This window comes from Pinus tabuliformis, chromosome 9 (genome assembly GCF_031772625.1).
Source record: "Pinus tabuliformis cultivar Carrire ecotype Pingquan chromosome 9, CPIR1, whole genome shotgun sequence".
Classification (NCBI taxonomy): Eukaryota; Viridiplantae; Streptophyta; class Pinopsida; order Pinales; family Pinaceae; genus Pinus; species Pinus tabuliformis.
Genome location: NC_142307.1, coordinates 637413381 through 637436772, shown reverse-complemented (window position 1 = coordinate 637436772; position 23392 = coordinate 637413381). Strand labels below are relative to the sequence as shown.

The 23392-nt window shown below is 43.1% G+C and overlaps 1 protein-coding gene across 2 annotated transcripts in view; it reads right to left on the bottom strand.

Moving 5' to 3' along the window:
* The window catches only part of LOC149150241 (pectin acetylesterase 8-like), a 397641-nt gene that overhangs the window by 109302 nt on the left and 264947 nt on the right, over nt 1-23392 (bottom strand). Inside the window, exons 8-10 of one of the 2 annotated variants that reach the window (XM_089437942.1) lie at nt 22796-22852; nt 22621-22698; nt 22403-22502 (exon numbers count right to left, since the gene is read on the bottom strand). In XM_089437942.1, the coding sequence (XP_089294068.1) occupies nt 22403-22502; nt 22621-22698; nt 22796-22852 (235 nt within the window). The remainder of the gene's footprint in view (nt 1-22402; nt 22503-22620; nt 22699-22795; nt 22853-23392) is intronic. The other variant, XM_089437943.1, reaches the window with a different exon arrangement.

Genomic DNA, 23392 nt, shown 5'->3' with positions numbered 1-23392 from the left:
ATCGAGACACAATATTCCAGTGATAGTGAGGGTGCAAAGGCAGCGCAGGGGCATCAACATTGTTGACACCTAATTTTTGGGATTAGGAAATTACTGTAAATATTGTAAATAGACAAATGAGAAGATGAAGAAACATTGGAATACAAATTCCAATAGTCTCCCTCTCCTTGTATATATTCATGATTTCTCTTAATGAAAAATACAATTCGTGGAGTTACTCAAACCTTGCTTGACATGGTATTAGAGCTACAGGTCCCATTTAGCTTTATGCTATGTAACTCTTGCTATTCCCTGTTAAATTTTGCAACTAGGATCAAATTCCACCTTGGGCAGCTCAATATATGGAGATGATGATTGCATTGAACTCCTCTTTTTGAGAGGACCAAAATCGACCTAAAGATCACTCAAATTGGATAAGGGAAAGTGTACTCATATGCATTCATAAAGGTGACATTTTCGTCATACCTTAGGGCTTTAACTTGCCATCCAAAATTGCAACTATAACACTGAAACAATATAGAATACATACCTTGTAATATTCAGATACCTTTGCAACTTTTAGCACTTATTTGTCATTAACAACTGTAGCACTTGAAATTTATGGATTTTATTCTACTTTGTCAACTTTGCAAAAACTTTCATCAAGTACTTCTTTCCTTTTCTAGCACCAACTCTTCTATTCTTGTACTAGCTCTCTTTTCCTGCAACTTAGATGATCCTCAAGAAGGATATTTTAATGAGAGGTGATCAACTCTCTCTTGAACCAACCTTCAAGAGTTATTGTGGTCTATTATCCATGGAACAATGTTACCTTCAAATATTTCCAATCGTCTTCATCAACAGCTAGGTCTAATTTGAGACTAGCCCATCTAGGGTTACACTGAATCTATCACAAGTGCTAGAACAACTTCTCACTAATCATGTTAGGGTTCAAGACTGCATAACTCAAACCTTTTTCATACTCTAGGGTTTCTTCCAAACCCTAACCTCATGTAATCCATCAAACCCTAATATCCAGATTGCCTAGGATTTCCTTCAAACCCTAACATTTTTTTAGGTTTCCTCCATCTTCTCTTGCTTCCATCAATGGTTTCTTTACAGGGGCAATCTTCAATGACTTTTCTTTAGCCCAACTCTGATACCGTATTAAATTTTCTGAGGGCTATATTGTTATTTTCTTTGATAATTGCATTTCATTATTTACATATTGAATTCACTCCACAATATCATAACATCATTAGCAACATATGCAATTAAATAGAAAGAACAATATCATCATCAATGCAGCGGAACATAAAGGAACAATTGAAGAAAAACATTCACACATAGAGTGTTAAGTTATGGTATGTTCTATGCTTATAACATTTTACTTCTTTTTCTTATTATATTCCACCGATTAGCAATCACATGTACATAAAGTAAAGTGCAGATAGAACATTAAACGATCGACAAAAAACAAGCCAAGACAAGAGACACAAGATGTGGCGGCTAGCCAGGGACAAACCCCACAATGTGTGGGGAAACCCTTTGATCAAATCTTCTTTTATCTTCAATAATTCAGCAGAGAGAAATAGTACAATAAATCTGATTCATATCAGCAGTAGCAAACCCTAGATCAGTAGCATCAGCATTAGCTGCTTCATTATCAAACTAGGGCAGACGATATCTTGCAAACCGTTCGTCGGATTGACTTCATTCCACCGCCAAAAGTTGCGGCTTTCAAAGGAGATTCAGATGAACCTACAACGCAGTTCCAAAGAGGAGATCTTCTAGGCCACGCAAGTCAATCTTTACTTCTGCAGTTGCAGCTTCAGTTTCAGCAGTTTTCGGCTTCAAACTAGGGCAGTCGATATCTTGCAAACCGTTCGTCGGATTGACTTCATTCCACCACCAAAAGTTGCGGCTTTCAAAGGAGATTCAGATGAACCTACAGCGCAGTTCCAAAGAGGAGATCTTCTAGGCCACGCAAGTCAATCTTTACTTCTGCAGTTGCAGCTTCAGTTTCAGAAGTTTTCGGCTTCAAACATGTGAGAGAGAGAGACCCATTTCAGCGCAGTAGAGAAGAGACTCATATCTGCGCAGTAGAGAGAGAGATGTGATGAGATGAGTGAGTCCAAATGAGGAAAAGTCCTCTTATATTTATACACAACGTTGGTGGGTGAATAGATGCGACTGTTGGGCTTCTGAGCCTACATGAGTTGTAGGTCGGCTTGATAATAATTCCATAATCAAAATAAATTCATATCTCCATGAATACTTATCGGAATCGGATGATCTTTATATCAATCCTACACCTCTCGACGAGAGGAATCTAATAAAAATATTATCAGCCATGAATAAGATGACCCACCTGAAGTTTTGCCCTGGTTTCCAATTTTAACACTCCCTCTCAACCATGGAGAACTTCATCTGCAATCTGTCTATCGGTCATTACTATTCATCCATCAAATGCACTGCCCTGTACAGCCTGACCCTTGCCCTGCTCTGCTCTATTCTTCCTGTTCTGCTTTGTCTTGTTCTGCCTGCACTGATCTGTACTGTTTTGCTCTGTTCTGCTCTGCTTTTGTCCGAATTATGAAGAAGAAGAAATGATCGAGGATGTATCATACTGACTCAAAGTCAGTCTCAGAGTATGTACCACTGGTCCCAGACCAGTCTCAACCAACCCAAAGTCAGCGTCATAGTGAGTACAACTCCAATGGTCCCAGACCAATATCATCCTCCACTGACTCAAAGTCAGTCTCAGAGTATGTACCACTGATCCCAGACCAGTCTCAACCGACCCGAAGTCAACGTCATAGTATGGTACAACTCCTACCACTGGTCCCAGACCAGTATCATTGATCCCAGATCAATGGAGGTCATCCTAGCGTAGGGAGTACGGTAGTTACAACGATGCGTCCATCGGTACTACTATGGTCCCTAACTTCATTTCCTTGCTCATTGATCAGATGAGAGGTACTTCCCATGAGTCCCAGACTGCATGGGTAGGATGCCTCGACAGGAGAACTAATCAATCTTGTCCTCACAGGAGAACACATCAATCCTGTCCTCACAGGAGAACACATCAATCCTGCTACAATTGCCATGGAGAACACATCAATCCAGGCCTCACAGGAGAACACATCAATCCTACTACAATTGCCATGGAGAACACATCAATCCAGGCCTCACAGGAGAACACATCAATCCAGGCCTCACAGGAGAACACATCAATCCTGCTACAATCGCTGTGGAGAACACATCAATCCAGGTTGCCATGGAGAACACATCAATCTAGGCCTCACAGGAGAACTAATCATCCTGCTACTCAGGAGAGCGAATCATCCTGTTCTACAAGAGAGCGAATCATCTTGTCCCACAAGAGAGCGAATCATCTTGTTCCAGTGTGCACCACCAGGGGAGGGTGAGTCACCCTGTGGTCATATGTTGCTCCAGTAGGAACCGCAAGCCCTTAGAGCTCCCAGAGCTCAATGTATGCAACATGCAGGACCCGTGTACAAAGGTTTCTTGCCGACTCCAAGTCGTTTGGGAAAATCACAGATTAGATCTTTCCTCGGGGCTTTGACAAGGTGTATCAACCTGTACATCATCTTAATGTGATGGAGCTTCCTTGCTCATCGACTTACCATATCCCAGATGATGTCTATCTGCAGGAGCAATTGACGAATACGAGATTCCTCAATAATCGAATCCCACCTCTGGTTGTTACAGAGAATCACAGTGGTATCCAATGTAAATCCAAACAGCTCACTGAAGAGCTTTCGCAACTAGACTGCCTCACACGAGGTTATGCTAGCAACAATATATCCTGCTTCGGTGGTGCTCAAAGCCACCGACTTCTGCTTCCTTCTCATCCAAGATATCGAAGCAGATCCCAAGGTGAAATAGTACCCGGAAGTGCTCTTACGGTCCACCACACTGCCTGCCCAATCAACATCAATATATCCAAGTAGTCTCACATCTTCGGCAGTGTATCTTAATCCATGAGAGATTGTGTCCTGAAGACATCTCAGAAGATTCCTGGCATCAATCCAGTGAGGCTCAACGAAATATGAGCTCACAATGCTAACTGCAAAACATATGTTCGGACAGAGGTTCACCAAGAACATCATTGCGAATGAGTTTTTGAAACTCAGAGGCATTTCCCAAGTCTGGTCCGACATCACTACCATATAACTTCTAAAAGTTAAGATCCTCGAGGTAGTCACAGGCTTGCAGTCCATCATACTGAATCTTTCCAACATATTTACCACATATTTTCCTTGAGATAGGAAAATTTCCCTTGGCTTCTGCCACACTTCAAGTCCTTGGTCCTTCATTTCAAATTCAAAAGCCATCTCCCTCTTACATTTGTGAATGAGAGGGTTTGCACCTGTTAGAAAGAGGTCATCCACATACAACACCAGTATGAGAGGCTTGTCATCTTCAACCTTAAAGTAAAGGTTAGGATCAGCTTCACTCCTAGTGAATCCCAACTTCATCAAGTAGCTATCGATCCTCTCATACCATGCTCGGGGTGCTTGCTTCAGCCCATAGAGAGCCTTCTTCAACCTGCATACATGAGATTTTCAACCATAAATCTCAAATCCTCCAGGTTGCTCCACATAGACCTCTTCTTTGATAGAACCATGCAAGAACGCGGTCTTAACATCCATCTGATGTAGGTTCCATCCTTGTGAAGCCACAAGGGCTATGATTAAGCGGATGGTCGTATATCTGGCAACAGGTACAAATATCATAGTCTATACCTCCCTTCTAGGATAAACCACGAGCAACAAAATGAACCTTATACTTTTCCATACTTCCATTTGCTGCATGCTTTATCTTGTAAAGCCATTTTGAAGTAACAATTGTCTTGTCCAGAGTCTGGGAACTACTTCCCAGACATCATTCTCCATAATAGACTCATATTCTATGGTCATAGCATCCTTCCATAGTTAATGCTTGATGACATCTGAGAATGATGAAGGTTCATTTTGTATGATCGTGCTCATGATGGTCAGGTATCCCTGATACCTGTTAAGTTTCTTACTTTGATGGAAGGTTCCTCAGGGTGCAGCATGTCCTTCAGCATCATTAAGTATCCCCCTAAGCCATGAAGGCCTCTTCCTAGAAGAGGAAGGCTCATGTGAATGAGGATCAATCGGATCCATGGGTTCTTCTACATCAGGCATTGATTCATCATCCTTTTCTTTCGGTTCCCTGGTGTCAGCTTCTTAAGAGCTACTCAAAGTCAGCAGATTGTCCACCTTGCTGAGAGCCATATCTTTGTCAAAGGTGACATCATGACTAATCACGACTTCCCTTTGATCGATGGTGAACATTTATTCAGGAGTTTAGGAACCCAATACTTGATGAGGGCATCGATTTTGTACATATACAACGGTGATTGTAGTTTTAGCCCATAGAAACTTCGGAAGTCTTTGATCATGTAGCATGGCCCGGACAGCTTCCATCATTGTGCGGTTCTTCCTTCCCACCACACCATTTTGCTCAGGAGTATGTGGTGTAGTAGTCTCCCTCTTAATGCCAACCTCAGGTATGCCTGAGTGAACCAACTGTAATATATCGGAGGTCTTGCTTTGGCTTGAGGGGAATGGTCCCCTTTTGAGATTTCCTTTGGCACATCCCGGACATACACCTTCTTTCTCTACTTGGAATTCGGGCATCCCTGTTACCATTTGTCTTACATCGGGTAGAGCTTTGTATTGAAGGTGGGAAAACCTCCGATGCCAAAGTTCGGACTAAATAGTTGTGTCACAAGTGACAAGACATGACACCTAGCGGACTTCCATCGACCTGATATAGTGAATCAACACTAAACCCAAGAGTAAAGGCATCTTTAACATTATTTTTCCATATACATACCTTGACATCGCTGAAAGTTACCTTGTAGCCTTTGTCTTCCATTGCCGAGATGGACACTAGGTTCTTTTTGAGGTCAAGTGCATTTAATACATCCTGGACTTTCTAGCCTTTTTGAATGGTTGTCCTCTTCCTCGATCCCCAACTCTCCTCTTACCTTTGCTGTTGAATTTGTCATTCCTTTGATTTGCCATCAGAGGGATTTTGATCATTGTCCCGGTGTGAGTCCTTTCTATCAGGGCACTCCCTTGCATAGTGACCTGCTTTATCACAGATGTAACATCATCCTTTTCTTCCACCCTTAGGTCCAGCCTTTCCCTTTGATTTAGACCCAGAATTATTTCTTTTCTTAGCATGAGAAGAAAAAGCAGCAGGAGGACCTTTAGGCATGGGCATTTCTTGCACTTCTTCCCTTGTTTCTTCTTGAATGCATCTAGCCATTAATTCCTTGAAACCAGGAATTACATTATAGTTCAAAAGAGTAGTCCTGAACACATACCATTCAAATGGCAATCCTCCAAGAGTTGTGAGTGCCATTTCTCTGTCAGTAATAGTTTCCTTAATAGATAGGAGATCGTTCTTGATCTCGGTGATTCTTAAGAAGTATGCTTGCATACTTTCATCTTTACCCTTCTTGATTTCCCTCAGCTTATTTCTAAGAAACAAAACTTGATTTGCATCATTAACTTTAAATAAATTCATCAGTCTATTGTAGATTTCCTTGGAGGTGTCCAGTTCAGAGATGTAGGCCACCAAGTGCTTGTCGATAGAGTCCCGGATGATCTTCTTTGTTTTGACTTCTCCATTTTTCCATTTGTTCCAGGCAGCAGTAGATGCATTTGATGAAGGCTCAACAATATTGCCTCTTACATGGTCCAGCACTCCTTGATCTTCAAGGATTAGATCGATAGACATCTTCCATCCGTGATAGTCAGCTTTCTCACGGAGCTTGTCTTCGGCGGGAAAGACTGTTGAGGACCCCATATTTCTTTTAGGATATCCTTGCTAATCTTCTCTTCAATGATTGCTCTTGCTCTTGCTCGGGCTTTGTCTTCACCTTAGCTCTGATACCATGTTAAGTTATGGTATGTTCTATGCTTATAACAGTTTACTTCTTTTTCTTATTATATTCCACCGATTAGCAATCACATGTACATAAAGTAAAGTGCAGATAGAACATTAAACGATCGACAGAAAACAAGCCAAGACAAGAGACACAAGATGTGGCGGCTAGCCAGGGACAAACCCCACGATGTGTGGGGAAACCCTTTGATCAAATCTTTTTTTATCTTCAATAATTCAGCAGAGAGAAATAGTACAATAAATCTGATTCATATCAGCAGTAGCAAACCCTAGATCAGTAGCATCAGCATTAGCTGCTTCATTATCAAACTAGGGCAGACGATATCTTGCAAACCGTTCGTCGGATTGACTTCATTCCACCGCCAAAAGTTGCGGCTTTCAAAGGAGATTCAGATGAACCTACAACGCAGTTCCAAAGAGGAGATCTTCTAGGCCACGCAAGTCAATCTTTACTTCTGCAGTTGCAGCTTCAGTTTCAGCAGTTTTCGGCTTCAAACTAGGGCAGTCGATATCTTGCAAACCGTTCGTCGGATTGACTTCATTCCACCACCAAAAGTTGCGGCTTTCAAAGGAGATTCAGATGAACCTACAGCGCAGTTCCAAAGAGGAGATCTTCTAGGCCACGCAAGTCAATCTTTACTTCTGCAGTTGCAGCTTCAGTTTCAGCAGTTTCCGGCTTCAAACGTGTGAGAGAGAGAGACCCATTTCAGCGCAGTAGAGAAGAGACTCATATCTGCGCAGTAGAGAGAGAGAGATGTGATGAGATGAGTGAGTCCAAATGAGGAAAAGTCCTCTTATATTTATACACAACGTTGGTGGGTGAATAGATGCGACTGTTGGGCTTCTGAGCCTACATGAGTTGTAGGTCGGCTTGATAATAATTCCATAATCAAAATAAATTCATATCTCCATGAATACTTATTGGAATCGGATGATCTTTATATCAATCCTACACCTCTCGGCAAGAGGAATCTAATAAAAATATTATCAGCCATGAATAAGATGACTCACATGAAGTTTTGCCCTGGTTGCCAATTTTAACATAGAGACACCAGGATTAGTTAGATACCAGGGCAAAACCCCAAGGATCATTGATGCCCCAAATAGTTGTCGATACTTAGAAGGGTTAGCTAGGTTAGGTCCAACAACATCTTCGCACAACTTTTTGAGATTCATCTCCATTAGGGTGGCCAAGGATTTACATCCTGTCATTCCAAATATCTCTAATAGCTTTACGACATATTTTCCTTAAGAAAGGAAAACCTCTCTAGGTCTTTGCCAAACTTCTAATCCCAAGAAATAATACATCATGCCAAGATCCTTCATCTCAAACCCAGGGGCCAACTCCCTGTTACACTCGAGCATTAGGGGATCACTACCTATCAAGAATAGATCATCAACATATAGAACTAAAATCAAAGGCATTCCTTGCACCACCTTGAAGTAAAGGTTGGGATCAACGCTATTTCTCGTGAATCCAAGCTCCACCAGGTAACTGTCAATATGGGCATACCAGGCTCCGGGGGCTTGCTTCAAGCCATATAATGCCTTCTTCAACCTGCAAACATGTGTCTTTCGGTCCTTCACTTCAAATCCTTGTGGCTGCTCAATGTAAGCTTCTTCTGTAGTATGCCATGTAGAAATGCTATCTTTACATCCATCTAGTGAAGAGTCCATTCTTGACTAGCAGCAAGGGCAATGATCAATCTAATAGTAGTGTAGCGAGCAATGGGAGAAAATATATAACCATAATCTTCTCCCTCTTTCTGGTAGAACCCTTGGGCCACAAACCTTGCCTTATACTTCTTGAAGCTTCCATCAACTCCATGTTTGATTTTGTATAGTCATTTTGAAGTCACCACTGATTTTCCCTTCGGTCTCAGAACAACATTCCATACATCATTCTTCATAATTGATTCATATTCTTCAACCATGGCATCGTTTTAAACTTGTTCTTTCATGGCATCTTCAAAGGTAGGTGGCTCAACTTGAATGCTCATACTCATGGCTACAACGTATACCTGATACCAGCAAGGTTTCTTACTTTCTCTAAAGGTCCCTTTGGCAGAAATGTGTTTGTCAGCATCTTGTAACATATCGCGAAGCCATAATTGTCTCTTCCTGGTAGGAGGATCACTTGGAGGAGGGTCCAAAGGATCCATGGGCTCCATAGGATCATCAATAATATCCTTCTCAGATTCTGGCATGGAAGGATCTTCTAATAGATCCATATCATCATCCTTCTTCTAAGGAGGAGGAGGAGGAGGAAGGTCTTGTTACCACTCAAACTAGCAGGGGTGCTAAAAGGGGATCCTTAGAGGGCTACTAATGGATTAAGGGAAACAATGGAGCAATAGTCCATTGTCACCTCAGTTATGGCTCCCTACTCTTTACGGACTTTCACTGATGGGAGGAGACCAGTTATAATAAGGATCACGAAATTGAATGGATCAATGATAGGATGAGAGGTGATCCTAAAAGCCTATTCACAAGAGAGGTTCAGATATATGGCTTGCTTGCTTTGAAAGCAAGATGAAAGGATCTCTAGGAAGGGCTTAGGGGAATTCTAAGAGATAGGGTTTGAGTATACGACTTGTCAAGAAGATTCTTAGCTCCTAAAATCCTTGTGGAAACTTGGCTTCCAAGTGGTATTTGTGAAAAAGTTGTGGGACCACACAGGACCAAGTGGACCTGGGGTTAGGTCAAGGGAATGGGGTTGAGCAACCAATGATGTGCTTGACTTAATTAGGGAGGAGAAGGGGATCAAGGAAGGAATTTTCAATGAAAGGTAATGCAATGATCCCAGTGAGGTTTCTAGCCAAGTGAAACCTAGGGCAAGGAACGACCCTTGAGAAAGGGCTTGCAATATCTTGACTCTTGAGATCCCACCATCGGTTTTGATTGAAATTTGGAGGGCCTCTAAAGAAAACTCCAATGCAGTTGTGGAATAAAATCAAAGTATTTGGATTGCTAGATTGAGAGATAAGTGATGCCCTAGGCGACCTAATGGGCTAGGCCTAGAAAAAAGAGGCGGGGGAAGAAAATTACATTTAAGGTGATCACCTTATGGTGGACCAGTGCCTAATCCTTTGGGGAGATTGGAGTCAAGAGTAATTATGACTATGGGTATTGGATTTTCTATGTGAAGGAGGTTTCAAAGACAACTTCACATAGCATTAGGGCAGCAACAAAAGCAACTTCAAAGACTTTATACTTCGTTTTGCAAAATAGATGGCTTCTCAATATGAACTTCAACGATGAAGCATCTCTAGAAATATTCATTGATTATACATGGCCCATACATGCAACATCGCTATCTAGAAACAAAATTTCCACAACTTTACATAAATGGATGTAGTAAATTAGCCCCAGTATAGAGAAATCCCAACAACAATGTATGTGACAAACATAGAAAGAAAGAATAACATTAAATTGCACTTAGATGTATAAGAGTATATTCAATCATCAAAATTTTGCCAATAAAGAAGCTCCAACACGAGAAAATGATCCAAACATCAAAATTCATTCCATGCTCCAAAAATTCATCCTCCAAGAAGGATAGCGAAGTTATCTAAAGAGATACAAGTCCAAACCAAGTGATGATGCTAAAATGAAATCACATCACTTGTATTTATACACTTATATTGAGTTTGATCTAGCTAATTAGGCTTAATTAGCCCCTAAAATAAAATAATGTACAAAATAACTAACTTTTGGTGACAAGCCCACCGAACTAGCACATAAACCAAAGAATAAGCCTCTCAAGAGGTCAAATGATCAATAGTACATATCGTTGGGTCTTATAAGAGGCTTGGTGAAGTCCATAGGTGCTATAATGAGAAATAGGACTCCCAAAAGTAGTGGGCAAGGGGTTGGCCCCTTGTTTTCCAAATAACAAACCTGTGGTGCTCCCAATGGGGTGGGGGCACACACGTAACCTCATGGGTCTCCAAATAGATCGAAGATGCAGTAGACCATCTACAAGGGCTCGGATGATGGTTTATGTGATGCCACATCATCATACAGGTCCTGGGTCATCTGCCAAGAGCATGGTATAACTGTTTTTGTGGATATTTAAATTAATATTTAAATATTTAATTTTTATGAATTTTAAATTCACAACACCCACTGTCACCTCAGTTAAGGCTCCTTGCCCTTTACGGACCTTCACGGATCGGAGGAGTCCTGATATGAGAGGAATCACAAGAATGGATGGATCAATGATAAGATATGTGGTGATTCCTAAAGCCTATTCACAAGAGAGGCTGAGATACATAGCTTGCTTGCTTGCAAAGCAAGGTGATAGGTTCTCTAGGAAGGGCTAAGAGGACCTTTGAGCCTAGGTTTGGAGGATATGCCTTGACAAGGGGATTCCTAGACTTAAGGCTCCTTGTGGAGAAATGGATTCTATGTAATCTTTGTGGAATTTGAGTTATAAAGTTGTGCTACCACAAAGAATCCAAGTGGACCCAAACTAGGTCAAGGGTATGGAGTTGATCAATCAAGGAGGGACTTGACCTAATTAGGGGAAAGAATAGGATCAAAGGACAAGTTTTCTTTTGAGATTTGAATGAAATGATCCAATTGAGGACACCAACCCGCATCAACCTAGGGCAAGAATTGGCCTTGTGTCTAACGCTTGCTATATCTCTAGTTTGAACTGTCGGGTTTGCTTGAAACTTGGAGGACCTATAGAGAAAATTCCAGCGTAGTAGTGGACCAAAATTCAAGGGTTTTGGATGGCTATAATAAAATTCGTTAGATGCCCTAGGTGACCCTCTAGGGTTAGGCCTAGAATTTGAAAAAGTGAAGAAAAGAGAGGTAAATTTGACCACCAAAGGGATATTAGGATCAGTGCCTTAGTTTTTGGGCTTAATGGAGTCAAGATACACATAGATCGAGAATTTTCCTGAGCCAAGGAGCCCTAATTGATCATTGCTAGCCTCTCCAAGGGCAATAGATAGGTCAATAGGGATTTATAATTCAAATTTGCGAAGGAGACAAAGTTTCGGGGTCTTCAACCTTAAGAGGTGCCTCTAGGAACATTCATCCAATCCTTCAAAGTTCAACGCATGCATTTGATCATTATTCAAGGTCTTAGAAGAATTTCACATTACATTAACCCGTACAAGAAAAGTGATAACAAGATAGATGCATTTCACAAATAAGATAATAAGAATAGCATCAAAATCTTGACTTACATTAGAGAGAGAGAGAGTATATCCATTCATCAATTTCGCATTAGAAAGAAGCTCCAAAGACAATAACGAAAATCCAAAAATTAGAATGCATTAAGAAATCTCTAGAATGTTATCCCTGCAAAAAGTGCGAAAACTTCTCAAGATATACTAATCCCAATCCAAGTGAGATAATAAGAATAGCATCAAAATTTCGACTTACATTAGAGCGAGAGAGAGAGAGTATATCCATTCGTCAATTTCACGTTAGAAAGAAGCTCCAAAGACAATAACGAAAATCAAAAAATCAGAATGCATCAAGAAATCTCCAGAATGTTATCCCTGCAAAAAGTGCAAAAATTTCTCAAGATATACTAATCCCAATCCAAGTGATGATGAGACAATGAATCACTTCTCATATATTGATACAATCTCTAATGAGTTCGATTTTGCCCAATTTGGCCTAATTGAGCCCCAAATAATAAAATAATCTGCAATAATAACATCCCTTGGTGACAAACCCACCAAGATAGCTCAATAACATAAGAATAAGCCTCTTAATAGGGTAGAATGATCAATAAAATGAGTCATTGGGCCTTTGAGGAGGCCTAATGAAGTCCAAAGTGTGTCATGATGTGAAAATGGACCTCAAACATAGTGGACAAGGGATTGGCCCCTTGTTTTCTGAGCAAATCTTTGTGGTGCTCCAAAGAGAGTGTGGAGGGACAAGGACATCCTCATGGGTCTCCAGGTGGATCGAAAATGCCTGTAAATTATTTGTAAGGGATAGGATGATGACATAATTCCTCCTTTTGTCTATTGCAGTGAGACACACCCTCATCTGGACCCTAGAACATCTGCCAAGTGTATGGTGCAAGTGTGGAGTTGGATGGGCAATATTCAACTAGGTGCATCATCCTCATCCAAAAGGTGGAACCTGAGCAATCAATGAGAGGTGTTGGGGATCCATGAAGTAATCTATGCTATGTTGGAGGCCCATGGCTCTTATTGCTCACCCTACAAGTGCCAATGTGGCCCTTTGGAGGGTCAAGGCCCCGTATAGGCAGACTAACCGCCAAGTGGAGACGCACCTGCAATATTGCATAAGATCCAATGCATCCCCTTGTCCTCCAATACAACAAATCATTAAAATAATCAAGCAAAAGAGTTTACAAGTCATGGAACTAATGGGACACTTCATGGTGGCATGCCCTTCCATAGTGGCCTTTGGCATAGACAAGTGTCTCCATGCTCAATAAGGGGGTTAACCAAGGACCCTATTGGGTGGTTTCAACCTTTAAAAGGAGTGGCAGGGCCATGGTACATCCATCAATTGGTAGGTGGCAAATGATATAGTGATGAAACGGAGTGGGGATCAGGGGAATCATCTAGACAACATGTCATGGTACAAGGGTAGCTATAATAAGGGAAGCCCACACCTGGGTATATGAGTGTAAGAGGGAGCAAATCGTGGTACGAGTTACCCCGACCTTTTCTTTTCCACCCTTCTTCATATGCCTTTTGCTTTTGATAATTTTTTCTTCATAATTGCTCGGGGTTCCAGGGGATGAGAGCATGATGTGTAATATATAGCAGTGGATACGCCCTTAAGGTGGGGCAGTTCATCGCCCACTAGGGGTTGGGACAATCATGGGTTCCTTAATGATGGAGGGGGCTCATTTAGGGCCCATAAGAACCAACGTGATGGCCATGGATAAGGGGTAGAGCTCATGTTTCGCTTTTGCCCATGTGCTAAATTTGTATTAATCGGCCATCTTTTGCATTTTGTGGTGCATTTTCATGTTGAGAGTGGCCAAATTATGTTTTTTCTTTTCCTTTTAGCTGCATTAACCTTTGGGGCATCGTTCCAAGCCTGATCCAAGGTGTGGACAAAGGGAGGGGGAAGCTAACCCTATATGGAGCCAGTGGACACACGTGGACCCAAATGGGAAAAGAGATGAATGGGGTTGGAATGAGAGGAATGGAGTGATGTATATGGTGTCGGAAAGTGGGACTACACAACCAAAATAGGTATTTCCCTTGTAGTGTCAACCCTAAAGCTAATGGCTAGTAAAGGAGATCCCACGGGACTAGGATACAAGGCTAACCACCAAATCGGGCAAAGAGACAAGAGTACAGACCTAGCCCACTCTTTCCGCCGAATCCCTATACCAATCCATGCCCAAAAGTGCCCATGAGAAATAAGGAAGATTACTCATATACTAATGAAAAACCATACATTTTGGGTCATGAGGCCCACCTTGAAACATGCGATCATATGAAGATGGGCCAGGGACCACATGGTTGGCTCATGTGGCAGAGATAAGGGCACATCGAGCTATGTTGTGGCTGCAAGGGGCTGCTGTCTGCTGGCTAAGGACAATCTAGGAGAAAAAAATTCTTCTATGCATACTACCCACAGGTAGTGGGTAACATGCCCCTAAGGCCATTATCTTTACCTCTCACACACCCATCTTGGAGGCCTCCTAGAATCATCATCCGACTTTTGTTCAAGGATCAAGGGACCAATTTAAAGCTCCTATACTCTAAATCCTTTTATCATGTTAATCTGAATACTCTTAGGAGGGAAATCTGTCAAGAATTGTTTCACACAACTATAGTCTAATAATCTGATGTTTTTCGAAGATTTTTTTGAAAATTTGGCATAAGCATAGCTATACTCTTTGTCTACCTTACCTGTTCGATTTACCGCCCTTGCATAGATAGGCTCACTTACCTGATTAGCATTCACGGGCTTGCTTGGGGAGCTTTGCACTTTGAGAATTCATATTCACTTTTAAGCCTACTTTCAGGAATTTGATTTCCGACAGCAGAGCAGCTACCAACTCACCACCTGGCCTCTTCACAACTACCCTCTAGATACCGGGCAACTTACCTCTTTAGCATTGTACGCGCAAACCACCACTTGACTTTACCCAATGCCTTTTTGAGGGGGTAGGCTTTATTTGGCTGCTCGCATTCATTTTAGTGCCACCTACCCACAGTACCTTTTCTATTTATAGAAGACCGGGGCGGGGCTCCATTACCTGTTTGAGATTTGATCGGCCTTCCAAACTACCACTTGACTCTTTACCCAATGCTTCGTGGATACCGCACTTACAACAACCTTGACTATGAACCCTTCCTTTACTATGCTGCCTATTTGCCTTTACCTTTACTGTTACTTCCAACCCACCTGCTTCACCAACCTATAGATACTCACTTACCCAACCAACTTAGTCATGGATGCCCCAATCCTACAGTCTAATTTCAGTCCCTTCCTCCTACAGTCTAATTGTAAGGACCGGCAGGGGCTCGACTGATAAGGAGAGGAATTGATTGCTCGACCAAAAGCCCACCACCCAATAAGCATCAAGGAAAGTGACTCGACTGATAAGGAGAGGTACGTTAGTGACTCGACCAGCGGGAGAGGTACGTTAGTGACTCGACTGATAAGGAGAGGAACCCGGTATAAGTTTCTAAACGGGAGGTTGGGCCTTCCCTTGACCAATCCAACAGTTGCCTCGACCTTGATTCCACTCGCCTCTTGATATCGCTCACTCGTAAGGCTTTCCAGAAACGGCTAGAGCTCCATTTCTTCAATCTCTTTCGTGGAGCCTTCTTCCTTTTGCTGCCTATAAATAGGCGATGGGGCACAACGAGGCTCATCCTTCCTGTGGGGTTTCTACCTAAAACGATGTTGAATCTACTTCCTGCTTGCTTCATGCGAAGCGAGTTCATGATCCTAATCGTACTATAACCCATCTGATCGCACAAGTCTTCTAATCAAACTAGCGCATGGATTATGATAAGAGATAGCCCGACCTTTCGCAACCTGAAAATGCCCCACCCATTTCGGGGCTTTGGCTACTAGGTAATTCATACTGGGATTTGTATGCACCCTACTACCATCCTTACCCTTGCAATGAAGATGACTCATGGATTCACTGAAATGATGATGATAGTGCCACGTGGATTTATTTTTCCATACCCCATTCTTTGTTAAGACGAGATATTCACAAGGATGCGTAAGCAGGCTCGACCAAAGGGAAAGGATGCGCAAGCAGGCTCGACTGATAAGGAGAGGATGCGGAGCACGCTCGACCAACGCCCCCCACCCAATAAGCATCAAGGAAGGCAGGGTGAGGGATTTATCGCTCATCCATCATATGGATGAGGGTGAGCCTGTCGAACTCTCGACCTATGGGAGAGGTACGAACGCTCGACTGTTAAGGACCTTTAGGTGCTCGACTGTTAAGGAGAGGAGAGGGCTCGACCAACGGGAGAGGGAGAGGAGTATTTTCTTTCTTACTATACACTTATGATAAGAATGCAAGCTTACCTCTTCCTGAATGGCTGATGGAGATAGAAGATGGCTATTGAATGGACGCTTAGTTCTTGGTGGGATGGCTCCTCACCCACAGGGTGAAAGGAAGGAGAAAGCCAAATACCCTCCCTCTTATACCAGTTCAGAACAGACCCTTCATCCATCCCTTTCTACCTGTTAAGCAAAGATACTTACCTAGTCCCAAAGGTGAAAGCACAGATAGTCACATTCGTAAGTACAACAATGAAGAAAAAGGACCTTCATGGGCTGATACCACCTCTGTGGGGTTAAAGTGGGGATAAACCGCATTTTCGTGCCAATGATCGATATTCTTATTCGACCGAAGAGAGGAGAGAAGCCAGGTAAGGTCACGTTGCTTAGCTCGGTCTTCCCGTAGTGCCTTAAAGGAGGAAGCCGAACCTAGTCCGTAGGTCATGTTTCGCTATTACCCAATCATACCAGTAAGAAACTACAGATATATCAGGCTGGAGAAGAGCTCCCCGTACGAGTAGGAGGAGGAGGCCAATCCCTGTACGAGTAGTTTGTTGCCGGGCGGGATTACCTCAACCTGTACATTTTCGTGCCGGCTGCATAATAGCTCCCTGTACCAGTATTAGTCCAAACCTTTAGCTCCTAAACACATGCTTGCTTAGATAAATAAGGAAGTAGCCTTACTGACCTATGCTAATACACGGGCTCGTCATACCTCGTACGCTAGTTGTTGGGCTTATAATCTTTTAGTTTCACAGGGGTGCTGCTCCCCTTTTAGTTTCAGGCTCGTAAACCTCCTAAAAGGTGGGCATCCTCCCTACCACGTACGATTACCCTGCCTCACCTACAAGCAAGCAAACCTACCCTACCTCTTGACTGATGAAAATGACTATTACAACTTAAGCCAGCAAGTAAAGTAAGTGGTTCAGGGTGCAGGATGGATGCGAAGCTCTGATGACTAAGGTTCCCTGCCTGCTCCTATTATACTATACTATAGGTATATAATGGAGGGCGACTGTAGGCGGTAAGGAAGCAAGCTATTCCTTCATCTCCCCTCTCCCGCCATTCCAGCCGACATCAGGGAGTTGAGGGAGAGAGCATTCACTCAACAGTAGGACCGGCAGGATGCGTAAGCATGCTCGACTGGCCGCCATCGGCTCGCCCCCCTCTCAAATAAGTAACTAAGGCCGCCATCGATTTCACATCGATACCTAAACTACCACATGCTCATATATAACTACCACCATTTCACCTATCCTCTTTCGTAGCACCTACCCTTCTTCGTAGCACTTATCTTCCTTGCCCTCAGAAGCGCAAGCCCTCCGGACCTTCGAATGAATGACTGGTCTTTCTTCTCTCTCTCTAGCTAGGAAATCAATATCATTATATATGTCATTACGCCATCTCGCCCCAGTTGAATAAGCATCTGATCTATCTCTATTTTATGAAGCCGCAACTACCACATGCTCATATATAACTACCACCATAACAAGGAGCCGTAAGGCCGCTCGACCATAAGGACCTTTAGGTGCTCGACCATAGGACCTTTAGGTACTCGACTGTTAAGGATGCGTAAGCAGGCTCGACTGTTAAGGAGAGGACCTTTAGGTGCTCGACTGATAAGGAGAGGATGCGTAAGCAGACTCGACCAAAAGGGAGAGGACCCTTTAGGGGGCTCGACTGATAAGGAGAGGAGAGGGAGAGGATGCGCAAGCAGGCTCGACCATAATGACGTAATTACGTATATAATGAATGACTGGAATCACTGGTCGAAATGAACCAAGGACCCGACAGGGGGCTCGACTGATAAGGATGCGTAAGCAGGCTCGACTGTTAAGGAGAGGACCCTTTAGGGGGCTCGACCATAGGACCTTTAGGTACTCGACCATAAGGTCCGTCAGGGGCTCGACTGTTAAGGATGCGTAAGCAGGCTCGACCATAAGGGAGAGGACCCTTTAGGGGGCTCGACTGATAAGGAGAGGAGAGGGAGAGGAGAGGAACTTTAGTTGCTCGACCACCGGGAGAGGTCCCGGAGGGGCTTGCGCTTCCTCTCCCTAATGGTCGAGCCCCCTCTCCTCTCCCTTGGGGTCGAGTACCTAAAGGTCCTCTCCTCTCCCTAATGGTCGAGCCCCCTAAAGGGTCCTCTCCCTATGGTCGAGCCTGCTTACGCATCCTTAACAGTCGAGCCTGCTTACGCATCCTTATTAGTCGAGTGTGCTAACGCACCCTAAAGGGTCCTAGTGCAAGGAGACACGAACTAGTCTTTCTTCTCCCCGTACGGATGGTTGAGCCTTAAAGCGTAATGACATATATAATAGCCACAAGGTAGATCGAGCTATCAAAAGACCAGAATGACCATAATGACATATATAATATATGCATTGTCGATCGAGCTATCAAAATACCATGCGGAGAGCCTCTCTTTTGGGGCCCCTCCCCCTTCTTTGGTCGGGAGAGTGGGTCGGTATTTGGTAGAATTTACCAGTTTATGACAGTGAAATGCCTCTCCTCTCGATGGCGGCCCTTAAGGTCGAGCAACTAAAGTTTCAATTTACTTAATCGTCATTCAATCTATCAGGAATGACGATTTCGGGCCTTAGTTACTTATTTGAGAGGGGGGCGAGCCGATGGCGGCCTTGACAGTCGAGTGTGCTTACGCACCCTGTCGGTCCTCACCCTGCCGGGGGCATCCTCTCCTCTCCCTCTCCTCTCCCTATGGTCGAGTACCTCTCCTCTCCCTTGGGGTCGAGTACCTAAAGGTCCTCTCCTCTCCCTAATGGTCGAGCCCCCTAAAGGGTCCTCTCCTCTCCCTTATGGTCGAGCCTGCTTACGCATCCTTAACAGTCGAGCCTGCTTACGCATCCTTATTAGTCGAGTGTGCTACGCACCCTAAAGGTCCTCTCCTTAACAGTCGAGCCTGCTTACGCATCCTCTCCTTATCAGTCGAGCACCTAAAGGTCCTCTCCTTAACAGTCGAGCCTGCTTACGCATCCTTAACAGTCGAGCCCCTGACGGACCTTATGGTCGAGCACCTAAAGGTCCTTAATAGTTTCAATGCCTGCTGTATCGGAAAGAATTTATTGTCTAAAAAAGGTGTAGCGCATCAGCGCATCTGTTTTCGGAAGAGTCAACCGCACTGGCTATGCCCTCTCCTACCCTTTTTTTGTCCTTCCAATCCAAGCTTCCACAATGCGACCAGCAACTCTCCCCAGTCAGAGGACGTGGTGCAAAGTTAGGAGCGGTCAAGTCTGGCATGTCCTGAAGGAATCCGAACTGACGCAGGACCCGGCGAGGGAAGTAAAAGAAAGGACGTGGAAGTCAAGCCCATGATATGCACGCATGAGTGTCCCTCTGTAGTAATGACAGGGCTAAGAAATCCTCACCATTTACACCACCAATGTAGCAAGAATGCAGATTTCTAAATTTCCTAATAAAACGTCTCCTCGTCATCATCATCGTAAGCTCCAGCCCTGAGTCCCACAACTGGCTCCACCCGAAAGGCAGCACCGATCTCTCTAGGAATTACTCTCAGTCTCAAAGGAAGACAAGTCATCTACGGTAAATAGGAGAACGAACTCACTATCTGATCCCTCAGCGCCTGAATCTCCTGCTGCTGACTGACTATCAACGCCTGCATCCGAGACTGCTCTGTCCTGGTGATCAAAACCTGATTGGGGCGTATGTGATGCTGCAAGGTAAAACAAAGGTAGAAAGTCAGCAAAAGTTCAGCAAGATTCTATCAAGTAATATATCAAGGGAAAGAAGATTTACCAGCCAGTGGTCAAGTACCTTGCCCCCGACCATCATACCACCAAGGACAGGGGTGACATCCACAATGAAGCCAATAGAGATGCTCCTGAAAGTAAGGTAATCCATATCCGCTGCCTGAAGTCTCTCCTCAAGAGGTCGATCATCCATAGCAGGAATGGACCTAAAAAGTAAAGTCATATGAGTAGGAGGATCAATCGGCACTCGGACGACTCCATCAATCTGACGAGTGAACCGCTCTCCCAGATAATACTCCCAGCTCTCAGGGCCGAAAAGAATCAGTCTGCGCCTAGAGAGAGCGAAAGCATCTGTCGCCTCAGGAGTATGGAAATACTTACTCCCAACATAAGGAGTCAAAGAGAGCTACACGAGCAGAACTTCTCAAGTCAGCCTCACAACAAAAGGATAGGAATCCGCTTCTAAGGTTGTCTGTCACAAGAGGACTACTCTTTGATCTCTCTCCTACGCTCTTCGATAGCTGCTTGGCTTACAGGAACTACCTTATTCCTAGATCTTCTTTCTTATTAGTTGTTCTATCTTGATCTAAAACTACTAGTAGGAACAAAGCTACCATCAAAGACATTCTTAGCTGGCCTAGCTTGATAGAAACCTAAAGTAGCTACATCCAGCTCTATGAATCAAATCCCTCCTTATATCACTAGAAGAGATACAGGAAGGAATAATAGCCAAGAGGGAATGAATTCATTTCATTTCAAAATCCCAAAGAAGTCAGAAACAGACGCTGAAGGATCAGCTGAAGCAGAAGAATAATAGAAAGCTGAAGCAGCTAAAGCATCCGCAGAAGAGGAAACCATTGTTGATCCTATGGGGTAGGAAGCCCCAAGCCAACCCTTCCCAAGGAGAAGTCAAGATCCGGGAAGAGGGGATCAGGAATAGAACCTGCCTCTCCGCTTGGGATTCTTTCTTCTGGTAGTTTTTCGCGGTCGGGGCAGCGAAGTCATAGCCTTATCACCGGAATACTCCTTCCACCGGAACTAGATAGAAAGGTAGGGCAGTTGAATCCCGGGTCGATCGAACGGGGGCTTGAAATGAAAGTATTTCACTACCACCTGCAGATAGGAAGGAAAGAGTTGTTGCAGATGATCCCGAGTCCAGAAGCAGAGAGTTATATCTCGGGTAAGGAAAGTAAGCTTGTGGGAATATGTCCGGATCAGAGCGGGAATCTCTCTGTCTTGAACCAAGTGGCTCGGGCTGGGAGAAAAGCCCATTCCTACCCGGAGAGTGAGATTCTGACATGATTGGACTTAGCAGCATTAGCAGTGGTGGATCATCAGTCACCCCCTTTCCTCGCTTTCCTTGTAAAGAAAGCTATGTCCGGATGCTCGGTCACCGGCACATGAGCAGAAAAGGGAGGAGGGCTTTCCCTGACCGAGTTGAACCGAGGCGGTTATTGGAATCATCCGCCGATAACCCGATCCCGGAAAGAGGGATCATCATTGTATGAGCGGAGGATTGGGCGCAAGCAGGATCTATTTGTTGTTTTTTTCGAAATAACCAGCGACGAAGGGATTGTTTGCAAGAGAAGGTTGCCAAGTTAAGATACGAGCAGGAGGCATGCCACGCATAGTATAAAAAAGGGCAGAGAAGAGGATTGATGGACAGAGGGAAGATACATATATTATATAGATGCCCCAAAAAGCAGGAGGAATCGGCTGCTGGTGGAAGGTTTTGCAGGAAATGAATCACTAGTATAAGAAGGGGACAAGGAATGCCCTTTGCCACGTGAATCAGACTAGGTTTATCTCAGATGCGGGATTACCAATGTCGCGATTGGAATTAGGAAAGGAAGCTGTGGCACTTCTGAATATGAGGAGGAGGTTGAATCAATAGCAATGAATTTAAAGGGCCCACTATTAATAGTTTTATATCAGTATGCAATATCTCCCCATACTTTAATGAAAAGAACCCTTTTGTTTTCCAAAAAAATTGAACAATAATAAAATTAAGGCTTATTGGAATCTTAGAAACTGTAAATATTAAAGGAATGAGTGTCTACTCTAAGCTTATAATACGAAAATGCATCCCTTTATTCACAACAATAAGTGATTTAAGATGTAAAGTTGTTCTAATCTTGAATATACTACTTAGTAGCAAAGGTTGTGCTACTGTTCCTTTTACCAATGATAAATACAATTAAAAATGACGAGCCAGCAGTAAGAAATAAGACCTTGCAATATCTCTAGTTGACTTGGTGTGCAATTTACTGGATTTTTCTTGCAATAAAACCAATCACCATTCTGATCATCTTGTGTGAAAATATTGTTAATCTGAACAAATAAAAAAAACAATTGATATTTCCTAGCATATAGAGGGAATTAAATTCAAAACAGAAAAGAAGAATAATGAAATTAAATTCAAACTAGAAAAGAAGAATGATGAAATTACCTGCCAAATATCATATGGTGAATTCAAGATGAATATGGGCGTCTGGATATATGGCAATACATACTGTGGAAAGAAGCACTGCCATTCCATTCCAAAATCTGGTCAGGAAAAAAGTGCTTCTTCCTCAATGATGTGGATAATTATGCCAAAAACAAATCATGAATATTTTTCACACCTGTGCTGGATCTGACTGTGAGGATATACAAGCCTTTGGCAAGTTCTTCACTACTCCCTGTTATTTAAGTAACAAGATCAACAATGGCATGAAAAGTAACGAGGAATGATCTATAAAAGGATATGACTAGTATGCAGAAGTGAAAAGTACCTTTAACATTGACTCAAAATGAATGCTAATCTATGTTAACATGACTAGTATGCAGAAGTGAAAAGTACCTTTAAAATTCAAATTTGTCTACTAGCAAATGCTGGGACTCAATTCATGGGTAACAGTCAGTTTTGCAGGCCAACAAAAGTTACACAAACAATAAGAATCAAAACATCTAGTTGAGCAAGGCATCTCTATAAGTTATACATGTGGTCAGTGAGGTACATGGATTTAGCACAAAGAACAAACTTCAAAAGCATGGGGAATTCCTTTCAATAGGGGACTAGAAGACATGCCCAACAAGGAAGAAAACCATTTGCAATGTTTGCCAAAATGTGGGATTTGGTAATGGTAGAATCCTTCTCCATCATCTTGAATAGAATAAAAAATGGAAAAGGTTATAAGTATAGAAAATGATGCAAATTAAAAAATTGGAAATGGGGACGC